The following is a 20,847-nucleotide window of genomic DNA, read 5'->3' as shown; positions in this document are numbered from 1 at the left end:
ATACATACTGGAGAGGACAGCAGCACCCTCACTGTGATGTGTTAATCATCATCATCCTAATACTATAGCGTATTGGAAATCGCAGCGAATAGTGCAGCTATCTATGTGTTTCCCATTTGGATGATTTGATTTGTCATAAAGTAACAAAGTCGGAGGGAAACAGAGTAGCCTAGCCCTTCTTTCTCACTCAGCTGCCTGCCTGCGGGCGGGCGGGCGGGCTTAGGGCTGACTGTCTGTCTGTCTGTCTGTCTGTCTGTCCCTCACTCCAATTGGATAAGGCCACACCGGCCCGGTGGCCAATCGCTGCCTCTTGTGGCGAGGTATAAGTAAGGCTCTCGAGGTGCCCAGCGGCTCATTCAGACTTTCTGTGACATACTGAAGCTACCAATATGAGCGGAAGAGGCAAAACCGGAGGCAAGGCCAGGGCCAAGGCAAAGACACGTTCATCCCGTGCCGGACTCCAGTTCCCCGTGGGCCGTGTGCACAGGCTGCTGCGCAAAGGCAACTACGCCGAGCGTGTGGGCGCTGGCGCACCAGTGTACCTGGCCGCCGTGCTCGAGTACCTGACTGCTGAGATCCTGGAGTTGGCCGGCAACGCTGCCCGTGACAACAAGAAGACTCGTATCATCCCCCGTCACCTGCAGCTGGCCGTCCGTAACGACGAGGAGCTGAACAAACTGCTTGGCGGCGTGACCATCGCTCAGGGTGGTGTGCTGCCCAACATCCAGGCAGTGCTGCTCCCCAAGAAGACTGAGAAGGCCGTCAAAGCCAAGTAAAATCGCTACTGCGGCTGCCACTTGACTACTCAACCCCCAAAGGCTCTTTTAAGAGCCAACCACCTAGCTCTGCAAAAGCGCAAAGTGTCCTTTCTATGACTGACTGCCACATATGAAGTATTTGGAGTGTTTGTCACATACACGGCACCATATCATGAGGCCTTAAATGAAGAGTAACACCTAGGCCTCGTTTGTCATAGCAGGCTAGAATTCGGCCGGTGACTATTATTGCGCGTAAAGTGTCGGCCCTAACAAAAGACACCAAGCGCGCCTCGGCGAAGGTGGGGGGTGGGGGTGGATTTTGGGGCGGCACGGAGAGGCCGAGGCTCCCGTCCAATGGGCGTCGGAGGAGGCCTCCCCAACGGGCCAATCAGGGTGGTGTGGAGATGGTGTCCAATCAGCAGACGCCGCTGCCGGCTTTATAAACTTCACATAGGCATTTGGAGGCTATACTCCGACTGTGAAAGAAGGAAGCTAGCTAGCGCCATGGCCAGAACCAAGCAAACCGCTCGCAAATCCACCGGTGGCAAAGCACCCAGGAAGCAGCTCGCCACCAAGGCTGCGCGCAAGAGCGCCCCGGCCACCGGCGGCGTGAAGAAGCCTCACCGTTACAGGCCCGGCACCGTGGCTCTGAGAGAGATCCGTCGTTACCAGAAGTCCACTGAGCTGCTGATCCGCAAACTGCCCTTCCAGCGCCTGGTGAGAGAAATTGCCCAGGACTTCAAGACCGACCTGCGCTTCCAGAGTTCCGCCGTGATGGCCCTGCAGGAGGCTAGCGAGGCTTACCTGGTCGGCCTGTTCGAGGACACCAACCTGTGCGCCATCCACGCCAAGAGGGTGACCATCATGCCCAAGGACATCCAGCTGGCCCGTCGTATTCGCGGAGAGCGCGCTTAAACGATGACCTGATGTCCAAAATCCCCCAAAGGCTCTTTTAAGAGCCACCTCCATATTTCCGTCAAAGGCACAATTGTTCCATATGTACACGCCCCTCTCCAGACCGTATCATAAATAAGAGTTGGTTGTTAACTAAAGGTCACATCGAAAGGAAAAGCTGCTTATAGTATTGCAGCTTCAATATAATGTGACTAGAGTAGAACAGTCAAAGGAGGGGAAAATACAGTGATAGTAATGATATAGGGCAAAAAGTGGCAATAATTGTCACTATGTAGCTAAGAAAAACATTGCTTTGAAAGTCCCATATTGCAGTGGTGCTGAGAGACTCATGCAGAGGGGAAAACTTTCCCGTGGAGCACGGAGGCCATCTAGTGGTTAAACGTGGTTCCCTATTAGTATTTGATCTTCAGGCCAGCGTTTCCCAAACTCTGTCCTCTGCTAGAGTCTGTCAATGACTTTGTGATAATCGCCATTGATTGCAACAAAAAAAGCCGTTTTGATCTGATCATTAGCACGTCAGGGTAATGATTCATGCGACTGACTAAGGTATTGACAGTAAAATGATATCTCTGTCCAACGCAAGTGAATGTATTTCGTGGGATGAACTCAGATCCCTGATCCCATGAATAATCCCATTAATGACATACCCATCGTTAAGAGAAAAGGTATCAGGACAGCAGGAATCAATAGATGTAATCATCGACGGCTTGCAAAACAGCTGTTCTGAAACAGGACACAAGAAGCTGCAGTGATTGACCTATTATTAGTTGAGCAATTACAGAATTGCAATCACCAGTGCAGGTACGTCCTGATTGCAGCATAGTCTTCACAAGGAAGTAAATGCCTCAGCACATGACAACTTCAAAGTGCTAAATATTGGATTCTACTGACTCCCATTGAGTACAGTCGTCTCTCTTTGGCGTGATTTGAATCATATGCATAGATTAGATGTCAATCTTGAATGAGTATATTTGTTTGTTGGTTGTTGGGATGCCACTATCTACTAGGCTGCCAAATCCTTTTTTACAGTGTAGATACATCACCTACGCGAAAGAAGATTTGCTTGACAGCTTCAACAAACGATAAGGCCCTAAATACAGGCTGCCAGTTAAATGCAGAAATCACACAGCTAGAACGCAGGACAAAAGAGCTGGGAAAACGACATCAATCCAAAGGGATAATGTACAATAGTCAGACGCATGGCACAGGCAAAAAGTGGAATTCTCTGCGCATTCGTTGCTGTATTCCGCGCGTTTGAATGGACAGCGCGCCTCTGCTGCATCTTCACTCACGAGACAGGTAATAGCGGAGCTCCGTGGTGCTGAAAAGGCCAGCGCCTCTGTAATTGGTCACAGAATCATCCACGTTTTTTCCCAACACTTTCCCTGGTCATTGGTGTAAGATGTAGTCCTAAAGCAAAAGTTGTATAGGCATGTCGACCTTTTTTGGAGCTGGCTACAGATAAAGAGAGAAAAGTAGCAATCCCTTTGGAATAAAGTAGTACAATGTAAGTGACCCTCATTTGATACTTGAGAAACATACATTCACATGACGTAGTGTTCCAAATCTGCAGGTGAAGAAAAGGGTTAAGTGAATATGATTTAAGAGCAGTCAAATGAAGTAATAGTGACATAAATTGGAAGAAATGAAATAAGTCATGTGAGCATAGCATTGTGGAAAGCAATGACTTTAGAAAGGTGAAGATGATTTCCAGATTAGGTTTGGTGAAAAAGTAACTGTATCATTTGAGGTACTCTACATGGAACCTCTGCCTATTTGATGATCTGTTGTAGTTATTGTAATATATTTTTTTGACCACATAGGTTGAGCGATGAATGCGCTGTGTGGCCATTGTGAGTAGCACTTTTGATCCAGCAGGTGTCGCGAAAATCCGTCCCTATGTGGCTTGAATGATGAGCGGACGTATTCCTTATAGGCATTGATGAATTGAATTCAGGCAGGTGTTGGCAACATGACTTCTGGTCCAGCAGGTGGCGGTGAAATGCCTCCCTATCTATACGAATTGACCTATTCCTTTGAGCTCCTAAATGAAGCATAGGGTGTCAATCAACATTGCATCTCGGCTGAACCCTGTTGTGGGCGGTTTTCTTCCCTTAATTGGACATGATTCCGGTGTTGTTCATCTCCTCTTCATTAGTCCTTCTGCATGTCTTGCACTGAGGTGTGTGTTTGTGTTTGAAATCACTGGGCACTTGAATAATGGAACACCGGTTACTTTTATCATGCCGAGCTAGTTTGCATGGCTCATGTCATATGGATATACACCTTTCTATTGTCATGTATGTAGGTCTATGCAGGGGCGAAAATCTGATATCCACTTTGGAGGGGACAATTACATGACATTTTGTCAAGAGCAATTCCTGAGGGGGACACCAAAAGTAGTGGTGTAACACATAGCCTACATTGTAATATGGTCAATGTATATTGAGGAAGCAAAGAAATAAGGTGTTTGCCGTACTCCTAACTACCGGTACCCAAAACTACACAACAGCAATACCATTGCCTTTAACAAATCTTAGTTCAGTCACCAGTTGAAGTTGAGAGTAGGGGGTATCCATGGCATTTTCCAATTATGTTCCTATTTTACAAGTGGAAAAAATGGAGAACCTTTCATAATGTTGCCAAACAAAGACTCAACAAACTTACCTGAGACTCCCTGTCTCTGCCAGTCTGTCCCTGCATATCTGTCCCCAACTCTGCTGTCTGTGTGCCGCCTGCTCTGCCTAATGACATCATTGTGAAACATTTCCATTAGAATTTCATTTCTTTGTTATGAACATTGTATCAACTAGTCTTTGAGATATTAGGCTACTAGGGTTGTTACTATGCGTTTTGGTGTATTGAAAAATAGTCTGATGTCCGTGTTTTATTTTTGTGCCATTTTTGTAGCTGGCTGGCTACACACACAGTGTGTAGGTTGTTTACAGTAGGGCTTCGATCTAAAAGGTAGCTAGCAAATGTGAAACGGATTAAAATGACAAGAGTTGACAGCTGTATGAGTTCACCATTTACACAACATATGCTGCAACCTTTTGTAATTTGAATAGTTTGTTTCATATTGGCTGGCTTCCAACAATAGCTGATTTTGCCAAGCTAGCGAGCACCACTTCAGTTTCAGTGGTGTTTGCTCTAATCTTTGCTACCCGGGTTAAATAAAGGTGAAATGAAATAAAGAAATAGTAGCTTTTGCAACGACACCATGAAATATATTTAACACAATGGTAGATGAGAGTGTAATTGACTTCAGTTTATCGCTAACCTTTGAATCACTAACTTCCATCATCTGCATGCTGATTCCATTTTTGACGACGCCACATAAATGGAATAGGTACTAGCTAGCTTAATAGTTAATATTTGCGCGATTGGAACTGGCAGTGGATCAGGAACTGGCAGTGGATCAAACCATTGTGAGGCAAAGGGCGGGGGGGTCGCAATCTTTTGAAACTTAAAAACGCGCTATTAAGTGTCTATAATCAGCACAATTGCTTTCATTGCGTATAATGAATATTATTGAAATTACATAGTTATGTTTGAGTGATATATTGGGGGGGACAAATCCTATTTTTCCCAGGATGGGGGGGGTCGTGTCCCCGTCCCCCCCGGGATTTCCGCCCCTGGGTCTATGCCGGTCTGCCATTGGTTTTGTTAGATTTGTGAGTATTGTGTGGAATGTTGGGACATGGTTAGATCTTACTTGTTAGACATGACTGTGCTGTTGGAGCTAGTAACACAAGCAAGCATTTCCCAACACCCGGAATAACATCTGCTAAACAGGTGTATGTGGCAAATAGATTTGGATTGGATGGGTGATTAGATTAGATAGTATGTCCACTTTATGTGCTGCGGGCTAATTACCAGCAATGTCACTGTGGTCCAAGTGAAACTCCTAGCCTATAGGTGTGAAGTATCTGCACTCTAGCCTATAGAGGAACACAGCTGTTGATAATAGGGGAATGCAAGCAAGCAGTTGAAGGGAACAAGTGACAGAGTCTAACCTGCTGTTGAACACCAGGCCCCAACCAGGTACGCGGACAGAGTATTGTTCACTCCCAGTCCTATGATGTTGCTCTGTGAAGGAGGTTAGCTTCTCAGCGTCCAATTCCTGGCAGCCTTCTCCCTAGTTGATTTGTGATTGTGAGTGATTAGAGAATGTTTGCCTTCGGTATCCAAGGTGTTTGAGAATGTTGAGGACCAGTGTTCCGAGGGGCTGACTGTGACATCATAAAGCGGAATGTAGTTAGTGTGCTGTTTGAGGGATTCCAATTGAGTCCGGTGCGCTCTTCCAGACAGTGCAGTTGTGCTTCGAGTCTGCTCTCTGTGTGGTGACTTGTAAGTGGGTAAGCCTAACCCTTTACCTATTTCTCCTAACCTGCTATGACAAAGTGACTTCATGACAGTAGCTGTATCTCACCTAGTTGAAAGCTTGTCAGTCCTTCTCCTAAAAGGCAACCTGTGTTCCTTGATGTACTAAACCGAGGCCTGGCAGCCAGTAAGTAGAAGTAAGAGACAATTATGGCAACAATAAGTTGTAAGATGAAAGCTAGTCAGATTTGAGATGTTATTAAACTGCAGTGATTGATCATATTGTCTCAGCAGCTCACAGATCACTGCAGCTGTACATAGGCCATTTATAAATAGGCCAAACGACTACCTCTTCCCCTACTGTATTGATATTTTTATTTTGCTCCTTTGCACCCCAGTATTTCATGTACTGTCAAATCTAGCATTCCAGTGTTTTAATTCGCCACCATGGCCTATTTATTGCCTTTACCTCCCTTATCTCACCTCATTTGCTCACATTGTGTTTGTTTTACTCCATGTGTAACTCTGTGTTGTTATATGTGTGGAAGTGCTTTGCTTTATCTTGGCCAGGTCGCAGTTTGTAAATGACAACTTGTTCTCAACTTGCCTATCTGGTTAAAGAAAGGTGAAGTCAATTGAAATCCAAAATGTCTCCCTTTTGGAATGACCTGTTGACATGGGCCCTCCTCCTGTGGCGGTCATTTTCTGCAACATCTGAGGCCATCTGGCGGGCATAGTGCTATCTGGCCTATAAATGATCCACCTCATAGCAGTAATTCCATAATAAGACGCTTTGTTATTGGTTTGTGAAGAAAAGCACAATACGATATTTGCACATCCCTCTCGCCTCTGTACACATAGGAACACTAGCCCTTCATTGGGTGGGTGTCTGAGGAATGTGTTACTGCGTTTCACCTTACAGAGGTATCACCACCCTTCCCATCGGAACCTCAGGTCCTCTTGGCTCCCTGACTGTCAGGCTGGATCGTGTCTAGGGAAGAAAAAAGAAGATTGATGTTACATTACATGGCCTTCAATAGCAAAATGACTGATGAGGTGACATGACATGTGCCGTCTTCCCTGTGGCTCAGTTGGTAGAGAACGGTGTTTGCAATGCCAGGGTTGTGGGTTTGATTCCCACGGGGGGCCAGTACCAAAAAAAAAGAAAAAATAGACATTGTATGAAATGTATGCATTCACTCAAATGAGTCAAATGTCTACAATAAAGAAAAAAAAACATGATGGGCCCCTTTGGCTTTATGGCATTCCATGTGTATTTGTTTCCCCGTTGCCTACATCTTCCCCCTTTGGATTTGACGGTGTCTCAATTATGGCATGAAGGTTTTGTGTGTTACTTGTTGCGATTATGTGTGTGGAAGAGTCACCTTCGTTTCTCCTTTCTACTTGGGACCTCTATTTGAGTTCTTTAGGCCTATCTCTAGCCTACTAATTCAGTGTTTTCCAACTCCAGGGGTAGAGTAGCCTATTTTGTTGTAGCCCTGGAGAGGCACAGCTGATTCAACTACTTATCACCTTGTCCTCAATGAGTTGAATCAGGTGCAGCAACAACAACAACAACAACAACAATGTGAGGAGTCGGACACAGAGTACTAGTTGATCCCTCAGTTGTCACACTTTGTTCTATCAGTATTTGACTGATGTTAGTTGCTTTCATTTGTTCTCGGTTCCTCCCTCGTTCCCTAGAACGAGCACCCTCCCCTTTGCAACAGAGGCCAGGCGAAAGCGCGCGCTTTCTGTGCCACTGGCTTCAATCAGGTCCACCAAATGCACATAATAAGCGCACCACGCACCCCGGCGTACGTCATTCATTCACTTGAACTCCGCTAGCGAACACATATACACCATGTCTGGAAGAGGCAAAGGCGGCAAGGGACTGGGAAAAGGAGGCGCCAAGCGTCACCGCAAGGTTCTCCGCGATAACATCCAGGGAATCACCAAGCCCGCTATCCGCCGTCTGGCTCGCCGTGGCGGCGTGAAGCGTATCTCCGGGCTGATCTACGAGGAGACCCGCGGTGTCCTGAAGGTGTTCCTGGAGAACGTGATCCGTGACGCCGTCACCTACACCGAGCACGCCAAGAGGAAGACCGTTACCGCCATGGACGTGGTGTACGCTCTGAAACGCCAGGGACGCACCCTGTACGGTTTCGGCGGTTAAACGCCCTCTTTTCGGAACGTCAACATCCCGACTTGAACCCAAAGGCTCTTTTAAGAGCCACCCACATGCGCTTCAAAAAGGCCAATTCCATTGTCGTAGGAAGATTTATAGAGGTCCCTTATCTAGTAAGAAACTATGAGCCACTCTGAGTGGACAGGGAGTGTTAATGACAGGAGTGTAGAAACGGTGGGATTTAGAGGCACCCGACATAAAGCCACCATGAGTCGGTAGACGTGGCTGGAGCAGAAGGGGATGTCTGACGGTGCAAAGTGGGCCGTAAGGCAATAGCCCTCCCTTTTTGAAACACACAATTCCCCACCATGGAGTAGGGGGAGGTAGGGCGCGCAGGTCTTTGTTAGGGAAGCAAGCCTCTGAGTGGAAGGCTCTGACGCGCGCTCAGCTCCACTGGGCAAATGGCAGGGGCGTGTCCACGGCCGCTGAATTTGCTTAGCTTCCTCTTCATAAGACGGGAAAGCGCCCTCCACCCCCTCATTCGTTTCTGAGAAGCAACGAGACATCAGCATCATGCCCGAGCCAGCAAAGTCCGCGCCCAAGAAGGGCTCCAAGAAAGCCGTCACCAAGACAGCAGGGAAAGGCGGCAAGAAGCGCCGAAAGTCGAGGAAGGAGAGCTACGCCATTTACGTGTACAAAGTGCTGAAGCAGGTCCACCCCGACACCGGCATCTCCTCCAAGGCCATGGGAATCATGAACTCGTTCGTGAACGACATCTTCGAGCGTATCGCCGGAGAGTCCTCTCGCCTGGCCCACTACAACAAGCGTTCCACCATCACCTCCAGGGAGATCCAGACCGCCGTGCGCCTGCTACTCCCCGGCGAGTTGGCCAAACACGCAGTGTCCGAGGGCACCAAGGCCGTGACCAAGTACACCAGTTCCAAGTAAACAGCCCGTTTGGAGTGCTGTACTAACCCAAAGGCTCTTTTAAGAGCCACCCACCCTGTCAGTGAAAAAAGCAAATCCATCAGGAGCAAATGAATGTGTTCCACTGTATCATTTAGAGTGGGGGGGGGTTGGCGCCTTTTTCGGTGTCTTTGTCTGCAGGACATGTCAAACAGGGGTGACATGAATTCCAGGTGAAAGGTGTTATTGTGGAATAAGTGAATAGAAGAAATGGCCCTATAGCCTAATGACGTCGACCTGTAAAGAGGCCCTATCCAGTGGAGGAAGAATATGAATGTGGGATTCCACTAGTGCTCCAATGACTATACAACAGGGAGGAGAAAAATCAAGTAGAGAGAGAGAGAGAGAGAGATACAGCCCTTGTTCCACTCACTAACTAGAGAGACACTCCCTAGGCCTATATCAGGGCGACCAAGCACATGGGGCGCCAGCCTCCATAGCGCCGGCCGGGCAAACAGACACCAAGACCCACAGACACAAAGACCGGCACGAGTCACGCTGCGGAGTCAGAGAAGAAAAGAAGAGAAAAACACACACACACACACACAGTGCAAGTAAACATGGCTTTGGACAATGTATATATATATATATATATATATATATATATATATATCTCGTGTGCGTCCTGGACACATGACGAATACAACTTGAAACTTGGAGTACAACACTAGTCTCAGCCAGGCCTCACAAGTGCATGTGTTTTAAGGTCCCCAAAAGAGCTCTCCTTTAAAACACCCAGGACCACATCAGGGGACGCCGAACCATTTGATTGCCTTGCCAGACATCTCGGCTCACTACACAATCAATGGTGCTCGCAATCGGATGCACTTTTAGGCCATTTAGGAGACAAATAGCACAGGAAAACCAGTGCGCACAGCTCCAGCCGACAGTCGAACGGTGAGGTTTTGAGCGAGTTGCAACAAAATGCACGGGGCTTCTGCAGCCCACATGACTTTATTCTGAACGGAGACAAGTCTGCTCACTGGGCCGTTGGCTTTTGGACCAAAAACACGGCTCCGTCGGTGACTTTTGGACCGATATTGGCGACCAGAAAACACAAGTGAAAGAGCATTTGGCCAGCCCGGAGAAGCCGAGCTGGGTGGCTTGAGTCTACATGGTTCTCATGTCGCGTTTAAGGCCAGCCCCCTGCACGGTGTGGAGCTTCAATAGCGCAGAGCAGCGTCTACAGCAAACTACTCCTCACAGACTACCGTAAGTGTGTGTGTTTACCGGACCAAGCGAGAGACATGGCAGAAGTCGCACCAGCACCCGCCGCCGCCGCGCCGGCCAAGGCACCCAAGAAGAAGGCAGCAGCCAAGCCCAAGAAAGCGGGACCCAGCGTAGGCGAGCTCATCGTCAAGGCGGTGTCCGCCTCCAAGGAGAGGAGCGGCGTGTCCCTGGCCGCGCTCAAGAAGAGTCTGGCGGCAGGCGGCTACGACGTGGAGAAGAACAACTCCCGTGTCAAGATCGCCGTCAAGAGCCTCGTCACCAAGGGCACCCTGGTCCAGACCAAGGGCACCGGTGCCTCCGGCTCCTTCAAGCTCAACAAGAAAGCCGTCGAGGCAAAAAAGCCCGCCAAGAAAGCCGCAGCCCCCAAAGCAAAGAAGGTGGCCGCCAAGAAGCCCGCCGCGGCGAAGAAGCCCAAGAAGGTAGCAGCCAAGAAGGCCGTCGCCGCAAAGAAGTCCCCCAAGAAGGCCAAGAAGCCCGCTACACCCAAAAAGGCCGCCAAGAGCCCAAAGAAGGTGAAGAAGCCCGCCGCAGCGGCCAAGAAGGCGGCCAAGAGCCCCAAGAAGGCTACCAAGGCAGCGAAGCCCAAAGCCGCCAAGCCCAAGGCAGCCAAGGCCAAGAAGGCAGCCCCCAAGAAGAAGTAAAGCTATTACAAACGGTGTTCTACTCGACACATGTTGTTACCACAAAAGGCTCTTTTAAGAGCCACCCACCTCTTTCCATAAAAGCGCATGTCATTCCATGTACTACTTGTCGTTCACTAGGCTACTTTTACGCACCACATTTTTCCCACTCGGAGAGAGGCATATAATATAATAATAGTGCAGCAGCCTCACCAGTCATTTGTGTATGAGCCATTGTTGTGATGTGTTAGATGTGTTCCATGTCATATTGATCTTCATAATAAGAAGAATACATACTGGAGAGGACAGCAGCACCCTCACTGTGATGTGTTAATCATCATCATCCTAATACTATAGCGTATTGGAAATCGCAGCGAATAGTGCAGCTATCTATGTGTTTCCCATTTGGATGATTTGATTTGTCATAAAGTAACAAAGTCGGAGGGAAACAGAGTAGCCTAGCCCTTCTTTCTCACTCAGCTGCCTGCCTGCGGGCGGGCGGGCGGGCGGGCTTAGGGCTGACTGTCTGTCTGTCTGTCCCTCACTCCAATTGGATAAGGCCACACCGGCCCGGTGGCCAATCGCTGCCTCTTGTGGCGAGGTATAAGTAAGGCTCTCGAGGTGCCCAGCGGCTCATTCAGACTTTCTGTGACATACTGAAGCTACCAATATGAGCGGAAGAGGCAAAACCGGAGGCAAGGCCAGGGCCAAGGCAAAGACACGTTCATCCCGTGCCGGACTCCAGTTCCCCGTGGGCCGTGTGCACAGGCTGCTGCGCAAAGGCAACTACGCCGAGCGTGTGGGCGCTGGCGCACCAGTGTACCTGGCCGCCGTGCTCGAGTACCTGACTGCTGAGATCCTGGAGTTGGCCGGCAACGCTGCCCGTGACAACAAGAAGACTCGTATCATCCCCCGTCACCTGCAGCTGGCCGTCCGTAACGACGAGGAGCTGAACAAACTGCTTGGCGGCGTGACCATCGCTCAGGGTGGTGTGCTGCCCAACATCCAGGCAGTGCTGCTCCCCAAGAAGACTGAGAAGGCCGTCAAAGCCAAGTAAAATCGCTACTGCGGCTGCCACTTGACTACTCAACCCCCAAAGGCTCTTTTAAGAGCCAACCACCTAGCTCTGCAAAAGCGCAAAGTGTCCTTTCTATGACTGACTGCCACATATGAAGTATTTGGAGTGTTTGTCACATACACGGCACCATATCATGAGGCCTTAAATGAAGAGTAACACCTAGGCCTCGTTTGTCATAGCAGGCTAGAATTCGGCCGGTGACTATTATTGCGCGTAAAGTGTCGGCCCTAACAAAAGACACCAAGCGCGCCTCGGCGAGGGTGGGGGGGGGGGTGTGATTTTGGGGCGGCACGGAGAGGCCGAGGCTCCCGTCCAATGGGCGTCGGAGGAGGCCTCCCCAACGGGCCAATCAGGGTGGTGTGGAGATGGTGTCCAATCAGCAGACGCCGCTGCCGGCTTTATAAACTTCACATAGGCATTTGGAGGCTATACTCCGACTGTGAAAGAAGGAAGCTAGCTAGCGCCATGGCCAGAACCAAGCAAACCGCTCGCAAATCCACCGGTGGCAAAGCACCCAGGAAGCAGCTCGCCACCAAGGCTGCGCGCAAGAGCGCCCCGGCCACCGGCGGCGTGAAGAAGCCTCACCGTTACAGGCCCGGCACCGTGGCTTTGAGAGAGATCCGTCGTTACCAGAAGTCCACTGAGCTGCTGATCCGCAAACTGCCCTTCCAGCGCCTGGTGAGAGAAATTGCCCAGGACTTCAAGACCGACCTGCGCTTCCAGAGTTCCGCCGTGATGGCCCTGCAGGAGGCTAGCGAGGCTTACCTGGTCGGCCTGTTCGAGGACACCAACCTGTGCGCCATCCACGCCAAGAGGGTGACCATCATGCCCAAGGACATCCAGCTGGCCCGTCGTATTCGCGGAGAGCGCGCTTAAACGATGACCTGATGTCCAAAATCCCCCAAAGGCTCTTTTAAGAGCCACCTCCATATTTCCGTCAAAGGCACAATTGTTCCATATGTACACGCCCCTCTCCAGACCGTATCATAAATAAGAGTTGGTTGTTAACTAAAGGTCACATCGAAAGGAAAAGCTGCTTATAGTATTGCAGCTTCAATATAATGTGACTAGAGTAGAACAGTCAAAGGAGGGGAAAATACAGTGATAGTAATGATATAGGGCAAAAAGTGGCAATAATTGTCACTATGTAGCTAAGAAAAACATTGCTTTGAAAGTCCCATATTGCAGTGGTGCTGAGAGACTCATGCAGAGGGGAAAACTTTCCCGTGGAGCACGGAGGCCATCTAGTGGTTAAACGTGGTTCCCTATTAGTATTTGATCTTCAGGCCAGCGTTTCCCAAACTCTGTCCTCTGCTAGAGTCATTCAATGACTTTGTGATAATCGCCATTGATTGCAACAAAAAAAGCCGTTTTGATCTGATCATTAGCACGTCAGGGTAAAGCTGTGTGCACCCCATAATTCATGCGACTGACTAAGGTATTGACAGTAAAATGATATCTCTGTCCAACGCAAGTGAATGTATTTCGTGGGATGAAGTCAGATCCCTGATCCCATGAATAATCCCATTAATGACATACCCATCGTTAAGAGAAAAGGTATCAGGACAGCAGGAATCAATAGATGTAATCATCGACGGCTTGCAAAACAGCTGTTCTGAAACAGGACACAAGAAGCTGCAGCGATTGACCTATTATTAGTTGAGCAATTACAGAATTGCAATCACCAGTGCAGGTACGTCCTGATTGCAGCATAGTCTTCATAAGGAAGTAAATGCCTCAGCACATGACAACTTCACAGTGCTAAATATTGGATTCTACTGACTCCCATATTTGTTTGTTGGTTGTTGGGATGCCACTATCTACTAGGCTGCCAAATCCTTTTTTACAGTGTAGATACATCACCTACGCGAAAGAAGATTTGCTTGACAGCTTCAACAAACGATAAGGCCCTAAATACAGGCTGCCAGTTAAATGCAGAAATCACACAGCTAGAACGCAGGACAAAAGAGCTGGGAAAACGACATCAATCCAAAGGGATAATGTACAATAGTCAGACGCATGGCACAGGCAAAAAGTGGAATTCTCTGCGCATGCGTTGCTGTATTCCGCGCGTTTGAATGGACAGCGCGCCTCTGCTGCATCTTCACTCACGAGACAGGTAATAGCGGAGCTCCGTGGTGCTGAAAAGGCCAGCGCCTCTGTAATTGGTCACAGAATCATCCACGTTTTTTCCCAACACTTTCCCTGGTCATTGGTGTAAGATGTAGTCCTAAAGCAAAAGTTGTATAGGCATGTGGACCTTTTTTGGAGCTGGCTACAGATAAAGAGAGAAAAGTAGCAATCCCTTTGGAATAAAGTAGTACAATGTAAGTGACCCTCATTTGATACTTGAGAAACATACATTCACATGACGTAGTGTTCCAAATCTGCAGGTGAAGAAAAGGGTTAAGTGAATATGATTTAAGAGCAGTCAAATGAAGTAATAGTGACATAGATTGGAAGAAATGAAATAAGTCATGTGAGCATAGCATTGTGGAAAGCAATGACTTTAGAAAGGTGAAGATGATTTCCAGATTAGGTTTGTTGAAAAAGTAACTGTATCATTTGAGGTACTCTACATGGAACCTCTGCCTATTTGATGATCTGTTGTAGTTATTGTAATATATTTTTTGGACCCCATAGGTTGAGGGATGAATGCGCTGTGTGGCCATTGTGAGTAGCACTTTTGATCCAGCAGGTGTCGCGAAAATCCGTCCCTATGTGGCTTGAATGATGAGCGGACGTATTCCTTATAGGCATTGATGAATTGAATTCAGGCAGGTGTTGGCAACATGACTTCTGGTCCAGCAGGTGGCGGTGAAATGCCTCCCTATCTATACGAGTTGACCTATTCCTTTGAGCTCCTAAATGAAGCATAGGGTGTCAATCAACATTGCATCTCGGCTGAACCCTGTTGTGGGCGGTTTTCTTCCCTTAATTGGACATGATTCCGGTGTTGTTCATCTCCTCTTCATTAGTCCTTCTGTATGTCTTGCACTGAGGTGTGTGTTTGTGTTTGAAATCACTGGGCACTTGAATAATGGAACACCGGTTACTTTTATCATGCCGAGCTAGTTTGCATGGCTCATGTCATATGGATATACACCTTTCTATTGTCATGTATGTAGGTCTATGCAGGGGCGAAAATCTGATATCAACTTTGGAGGGGACAATTACATGACATTTTGTCAAGAGCAATTCCTGAGGGGGACACCAAAAGTAGTGGTGTAACACATAGCCTACATTGTAATATGGTCAATGTATATTGAGGAAGCAAAGAAATAAGGTGTTTGCCGTACTCCTAACTACCGGTACCCAAAACTACACAACAGCAATACCATTGCCTTTAACAAATCTTAGTTCAGTCACCAGTTGAAGTTGAGAGTGGGGGTATCCATGGCATTTTCCAATTATGTTCCTATTTTACAAGTGGAAAAAATGGAGAACCTTTCATAATGTTGCCAAACAAAGACTCAACAAACTTACCTGAGACTCCCTGTCTCTGCCAGTCTGTCCCTGCATATCTGTCCCCAACTCTGCTGTCTGTGTGCCGCCTGCTCTGCCTAATGACATCATTGTGAAACATTTCCATTAGAATTTCATTTCTTTGTTATGAACATTGTATCAACTAGTCTTTGAGATATTAGGCTACTAGGGTTGTTACTATGCGTTTTGGTGTATTGAAAAATAGTCTGATGTCCGTGTTTTATTTTTGTGCCATTTTTGTAGCTGGCTGGCTACACACACAGTGTGTAGGTTGTTTACAGTAGGGCTTCGATCTAAAAGGTAGCTAGCAAATGTGAAACGGATTAAAATGACAAGAGTTGACAGCTGTATGAGTTCACCATTTACACAACATATGCTGCAACCTTTTGTAATTTGAATAGTTTGTTTCATATTGGCTGGCTTCCAACAATAGCTGATTTTGCCAAGCTAGCGAGCACCACTTCAGTTTCAGTGGTGTTTGCTCTAATCTTTGCTACCCGGGTTAAATAAAGGTGAAATGAAATAAAGAAATAAAAGTTCCCTTTTGACAATGTAGCTTTTGCAACGACACCATGAAATATATTTAACACAATGGTAGATGAGAGTGTAATTGACTTCAGTTTATCGCTAACCTTTGAATCACTAACTTCCATCATCTGCATGCTGATTCCATTTTTGACGACGCCACATAAATGGAATAGGTACTAGCTAGCTTAATAGTTAATATTTGCGCGATTGGAACTGGCAGTGGATCAAACCATTGTGAGGCAAAGGGCGGGGGGGTCGCAATCTTTTGAAACTTAAAAACGCGCTATTAAGTGTCTATAATCAGCACAATTGCTTTCATTGCGTATAATGAATATTATTGAAATTACATAGTTATGTTTGAGTGATACATTGGGGGGGACAAATCCTATTTTTCCCAGGATTTCCGCCCCTGGGTCTATGCCGGTCTGCCATTGGTTTTGTTAGATTTGTGAGTATTGTGTGGAATGTTGGGACATGGTTAGATCTTACTTGTTAGACATGACTGTGCTGTTGGAGCTAGTAACACAAGCAAGCATTTCCCAACACCCGGAATAACATCTGCTAAACAGGTGTATGTGGCAAATAGATTTGGATTGGATGGGTGATTAGATTAGATAGTATGTCCACTTTATGTGCTGCGGGCTAATTACCAGCAATGTCACTGTGGTCCAAGTGAAACTCCTAGCCTATAGGTGTGAAGTATCTGCACTCTAGCCTATAGAGGAACACAGCTGTTGATAATAGGGGAATGCAAGCAAGCAGTTGAAGGGAACAAGTGACAGAGTCTAACCTGCTGTTGAACACCAGGCCCCAACCAGGTACGCGGACAGAGTATTGTTCACTCCCAGTCCTATGATGTTGCTCTGTGAAGGAGGTTAGCTTCTCAGCGTCCAATTCCTGGCAGCCTTCTCCCTAGTTGATTTGTGATTGTGAGTGATTAGAGAATGTTTGCCTTCGGTATCCAAGGTGTTTGAGAATGTTGAGGACCAGTGTTCCGAGGGGCTGACTGTGACATCATAAAGCGGAATGTAGTTAGTGTGCTGTTTGAGGGATTCCAATTGAGTCCGGTGCGCTCTTCCAGACAGTGCAGTTGTGCTTCGAGTCTGCTCTCTGTGTGGTGACTTGTAAGTGGGTAAGCCTAACCCTTTACCTATTTCTCCTAACCTGCTATGACAAAGTGACTTCATGACAGTAGCTGTATCTCACCTAGTTGAAAGCTTGTCAGTCCTTCTCCTAAAAGGCAACCTGTGTTCCTTGATGTACTAAACCGAGGCCTGGCAGCCAGTAAGTAGAAGTAAGAGACAATTATGGCAACAATAAGTTGTAAGATGAAAGCTAGTCAGATTTGAGATGTTATTAAACTGCAGTGATTGATCATATTGTCTCAGCAGCTCACAGATCACTGCAGCTGTACATAGGCCATTTATAAATAGGCCAAACGACTACCTCTTCCCCTACTGTATTGATATTTTTATTTTGCTCCTTTGCACCCCAGTATTTCATGTACTGTCAAATCTAGCATTCCAGTGTTTTAATTCGCCACCATGGCCTATTTATTGCCTTTACCTCCCTTATCTCACCTCATTTGCTCACATTGTGTTTGTTTTACTCCATGTGTAACTCTGTGTTGTTATATGTGTGGAAGTGCTTTGCTTTATCTTGGCCAGGTCGCAGTTTGTAAATGACAACTTGTTCTCAACTTGCCTATCTGGTTAAAGAAAGGTGAAGTCAATTGAAATCCAAAATGTCTCCCTTTTGGAATGACCTGTTGACATGGGCCCTCCTCCTGTGGCGGTCATTTTCTGCAACATCTGAGGCCATCTGGCGGGCATAGTGCTATCTGGCCTATAAATGATCCACCTCATAGCAGTAATTCCATAATAAGACGCTTTGTTATTGGTTTGTGAAGAAAAGCACAATACGATATTTGCACATCCCTCTCGCCTCTGTACACATAGGAACACTAGCCCTTCATTGGGTGGGTGTCTGAGGAATGTGTTACTGCGTTTCACCTTACAGAGGTATCACCACCCTTCCCATCGGAACCTCAGGTCCTCTTGGCTCCCTGACTGTCAGGCTGGATCGTGTCTAGGGAAGAAAAAAGAAGATTGATGTTACATTACATGGCCTTCAATAGCAAAATGACTGATGAGGTGACATGACATGTGCCGTCTTCCCTGTGGCTCAGTTGGTAGAGAACGGTGTTTGCAATGCCAGGGTTGTGGGTTTGATTCCCACGGGGGGCCAGTACCAAAAAAAAAAGAAAAAAAAATAGACATTGTATGAAATGTATGCATTCACTCAAATGAGTCAAATGTCTACAATAAAGAAAAAAAAACATGATGGGCCCCTTTGGCTTTATGGCATTCCATGTGTATTTGTTTCCCCGTTGCCTACATCTTCCCCCTTTGGATTTGACGGTGTCTCAATTATGGCATGAAGGTTTTGTGTGTTACTTGTTGCGATTATGTGTGTGGAAGAGTCACCTTCGTTTCTCCTTTCTACTTGGGACCTCTATTTGAGTTCTTTAGGCCTATCTCTAGCCTACTAATTCAGTGTTTTCCAACTCCAGGGGTAGAGTAGCCTATTTTGTTGTAGCCCTGGAGAGGCACAGCTGATTCAACTACTTATCACCTTGTCCTCAATGAGTTGAATCAGGTGCAGCAACAACAACAACAACAACAACAATGTGAGGAGTCGGACACAGAGTACTAGTTGATCCCTCAGTTGTCACACTTTGTTCTATCAGTATTTGACTGATGTTAGTTGCTTTCATTTGTTCTCGGTTCCTCCCTCGTTCCCTAGAACGAGCACCCTCCCCTTTGCAACAGAGGCCAGGCGAAAGCGCGCGCTTTCTGTGCCACTGGCTTCAATCAGGTCCACCAAATGCACATAATAAGCGCACCACGCACCCCGGCGTACGTCATTCATTCACTTGAACTCCGCTAGCGAACACATATACACCATGTCTGGAAGAGGCAAAGGCGGCAAGGGACTGGGAAAAGGAGGCGCCAAGCGTCACCGCAAGGTTCTCCGCGATAACATCCAGGGAATCACCAAGCCCGCTATCCGCCGTCTGGCTCGCCGTGGCGGCGTGAAGCGTATCTCCGGGCTGATCTACGAGGAGACCCGCGGTGTCCTGAAGGTGTTCCTGGAGAACGTGATCCGTGACGCCGTCACCTACACCGAGCACGCCAAGAGGAAGACCGTTACCGCCATGGACGTGGTGTACGCTCTGAAACGCCAGGGACGCACCCTGTACGGTTTCGGCGGTTAAACGCCCTCTTTTCGGAACGTCAACATCCCGACTTGAACCCAAAGGCTCTTTTAAGAGCCACCCACATGCGCTTCAAAAAGGCCAATTCCATTGTCGTAGGAAGATTTATAGAGGTCCCTTATCTAGTAAGAAACTATGAGCCACTCTGAGTGGACAGGGAGTGTTAATGACAGGAGTGTAGAAACGGTGGGATTTAGAGGCACCCGACATAAAGCCACCATGAGTCGGTAGACGTGGCTGGAGCAGAAGGGGATGTCTGACGGTGCAAAGTGGGCCGTAAGGCAATAGCCCTCCCTTTTTGAAACACACAATTCCCCACCATGGAGTAGGGGGAGGTAGGGCGCGCAGGTCTTTGTTAGGGAAGCAAGCCTCTGAGTGGAAGGCTCTGACGCGCGCTCAGCTCCACTGGGCAAATGGCAGGGGCGTGTCCACGGCCGCTGAATTTGCTTAGCTTCCTCTTCATAAGACGGGAAAGCGCCCTCCACCCCCTCATTCGTTTCTGAGAAGCAACGAGACATCAGCATCATGCCCGAGCCAGCAAAGTCCGCGCCCAAGAAGGGCTCCAAGAAAGCCGTCACCAAGACAGCAGGGAAAGGCGGCAAGAAGCGCCGAAAGTCGAGGAAGGAGAGCTACGCCATTTACGTGTACAAAGTGCTGAAGCAGGTCCACCCCGACACCGGCATCTCCTCCAAGGCCATGGGAATCATGAACTCGTTCGTGAACGACATCTTCGAGCGTATCGCCGGAGAGTCCTCTCGCCTGGCCCACTACAACAAGCGTTCCACCATCACCTCCAGGGAGATCCAGACCGCCGTGCGCCTGCTACTCCCCGGCGAGTTGGCCAAACACGCAGTGTCCGAGGGCACCAAGGCCGTGACCAAGTACACCAGTTCCAAGTAAACAGCCCGTTTGGAGTGCTGTACTAACCCAAAGGCTCTTTTAAGAGCCACCCACCCTGTCAGTGAAAAAAGCAAATCCATCAGGAGCAAATGAATGTGTTCCACTGTATCATTTAGAGTGGGGGGGGTTGGCGCCTTTTTCGGTGTCTTTGTCTGCAGGACATGTCAAACAGGGGTGACATGAATTCCAGGTGAAAGGTGTTATTGTGGAATAAGTGAATAGAAGAAATGGCCCTATAGCCTAATGACGTTGACCTGTAAAGAGGCCCTATCCAGTGGAGGAAGAATATGAATGTGGGATTCCACTAGTGCTCCAATGACTATACAACAGGGAGGAGAAAAATCAAGTAGAGAGAGAGAGAGAGATACAGCCCTTGTTCCACTCACTAACTAGAGAGACACTCCCTAGGCCTATATCAGGGCGACCAAGCACATGGGGCGCCAGCCTCCATAGCGCCGGCCGGGCAAACAGACACCAAGACCCACAGACACAAAGACCGGCACGAGTCACGCTGCGGAGTCAGAGAAGAAAAGAAGAGAAAAACACACACACACACACACAGTGCAAGTAAACATGGCGTTGGACAATGTATATATATATATATATATATATCTCGTGTGCGTCCTGGACACATGACG

General features: G+C 47.8%; 9 protein-coding genes across 9 annotated transcripts; all 9 read left to right on the top strand.

Annotated features, from left to right (window-relative positions):
• Nucleotides 1-344: 344 nt before the first annotated feature.
• Nucleotides 345-1,479, top strand: LOC145859485 (histone H2A). The gene has a single exon (XM_082958959.1). The coding sequence runs from the start codon at nucleotides 390-392 to the stop codon at nucleotides 774-776; it is 387 nt and encodes a 128-aa protein (XP_082815085.1). The 5' UTR covers nucleotides 345-389; the 3' UTR covers nucleotides 777-1,479.
• On the top strand, nucleotides 1,263-1,798 carry LOC145859483 (histone H3). Its single transcript, XM_082958956.1, has one exon. The coding sequence runs from the start codon at nucleotides 1,263-1,265 to the stop codon at nucleotides 1,671-1,673; it is 411 nt and encodes a 136-aa protein (XP_082815082.1). The 3' UTR covers nucleotides 1,674-1,798.
• Nucleotides 1,799-7,623: 5,825 nt separating this feature from the next.
• On the top strand, nucleotides 7,624-8,236 carry LOC145859487 (histone H4). Its single transcript, XM_082958962.1, has one exon. The coding sequence runs from the start codon at nucleotides 7,861-7,863 to the stop codon at nucleotides 8,170-8,172; it is 312 nt and encodes a 103-aa protein (XP_082815088.1). The 5' UTR covers nucleotides 7,624-7,860; the 3' UTR covers nucleotides 8,173-8,236.
• Nucleotides 8,237-8,649: 413 nt separating this feature from the next.
• Nucleotides 8,650-9,125, top strand: LOC123725491 (histone H2B). The gene has a single exon (XM_082958961.1). It carries the CDS (start codon nucleotides 8,698-8,700, stop codon nucleotides 9,070-9,072), a length of 375 nt encoding a protein of 124 aa, XP_082815087.1. The 5' UTR covers nucleotides 8,650-8,697; the 3' UTR covers nucleotides 9,073-9,125.
• Nucleotides 9,126-9,817: 692 nt separating this feature from the next.
• Nucleotides 9,818-11,059, top strand: LOC123725483 (histone H1). Its single transcript, XM_045691335.2, has one exon. It carries the CDS (start codon nucleotides 10,338-10,340, stop codon nucleotides 10,959-10,961), a length of 624 nt encoding a protein of 207 aa, XP_045547291.2. The 5' UTR covers nucleotides 9,818-10,337; the 3' UTR covers nucleotides 10,962-11,059.
• Nucleotides 11,060-11,565: 506 nt separating this feature from the next.
• LOC145859476 (histone H2A) lies at nucleotides 11,566-12,059 on the top strand. Its single transcript, XM_082958949.1, has one exon. It carries the CDS (start codon nucleotides 11,611-11,613, stop codon nucleotides 11,995-11,997), a length of 387 nt encoding a protein of 128 aa, XP_082815075.1. The 5' UTR covers nucleotides 11,566-11,610; the 3' UTR covers nucleotides 11,998-12,059.
• Nucleotides 12,060-12,433: 374 nt separating this feature from the next.
• LOC145859475 (histone H3) lies at nucleotides 12,434-13,019 on the top strand. The gene has a single exon (XM_082958948.1). It carries the CDS (start codon nucleotides 12,484-12,486, stop codon nucleotides 12,892-12,894), a length of 411 nt encoding a protein of 136 aa, XP_082815074.1. The 5' UTR covers nucleotides 12,434-12,483; the 3' UTR covers nucleotides 12,895-13,019.
• Nucleotides 13,020-18,760: 5,741 nt separating this feature from the next.
• On the top strand, nucleotides 18,761-19,373 carry LOC145859479 (histone H4). The gene has a single exon (XM_082958953.1). The coding sequence runs from the start codon at nucleotides 18,998-19,000 to the stop codon at nucleotides 19,307-19,309; it is 312 nt and encodes a 103-aa protein (XP_082815079.1). The 5' UTR covers nucleotides 18,761-18,997; the 3' UTR covers nucleotides 19,310-19,373.
• Nucleotides 19,374-19,786: 413 nt separating this feature from the next.
• On the top strand, nucleotides 19,787-20,262 carry LOC123725501 (histone H2B). The gene has a single exon (XM_045691352.2). The coding sequence runs from the start codon at nucleotides 19,835-19,837 to the stop codon at nucleotides 20,207-20,209; it is 375 nt and encodes a 124-aa protein (XP_045547308.1). The 5' UTR covers nucleotides 19,787-19,834; the 3' UTR covers nucleotides 20,210-20,262.
• Nucleotides 20,263-20,847: the final 585 nt, after the last annotated feature.

The sequence above is a fragment of the Salmo salar genome, chromosome 12 (genome assembly GCF_965601325.2).
Source record: "Salmo salar chromosome 12, fSalSal1, whole genome shotgun sequence".
Lineage (NCBI taxonomy): Eukaryota > Metazoa > Chordata > Actinopteri > Salmoniformes > Salmonidae > Salmo > Salmo salar.
This window is presented reverse-complemented; position numbering and strand designations above follow the sequence as displayed.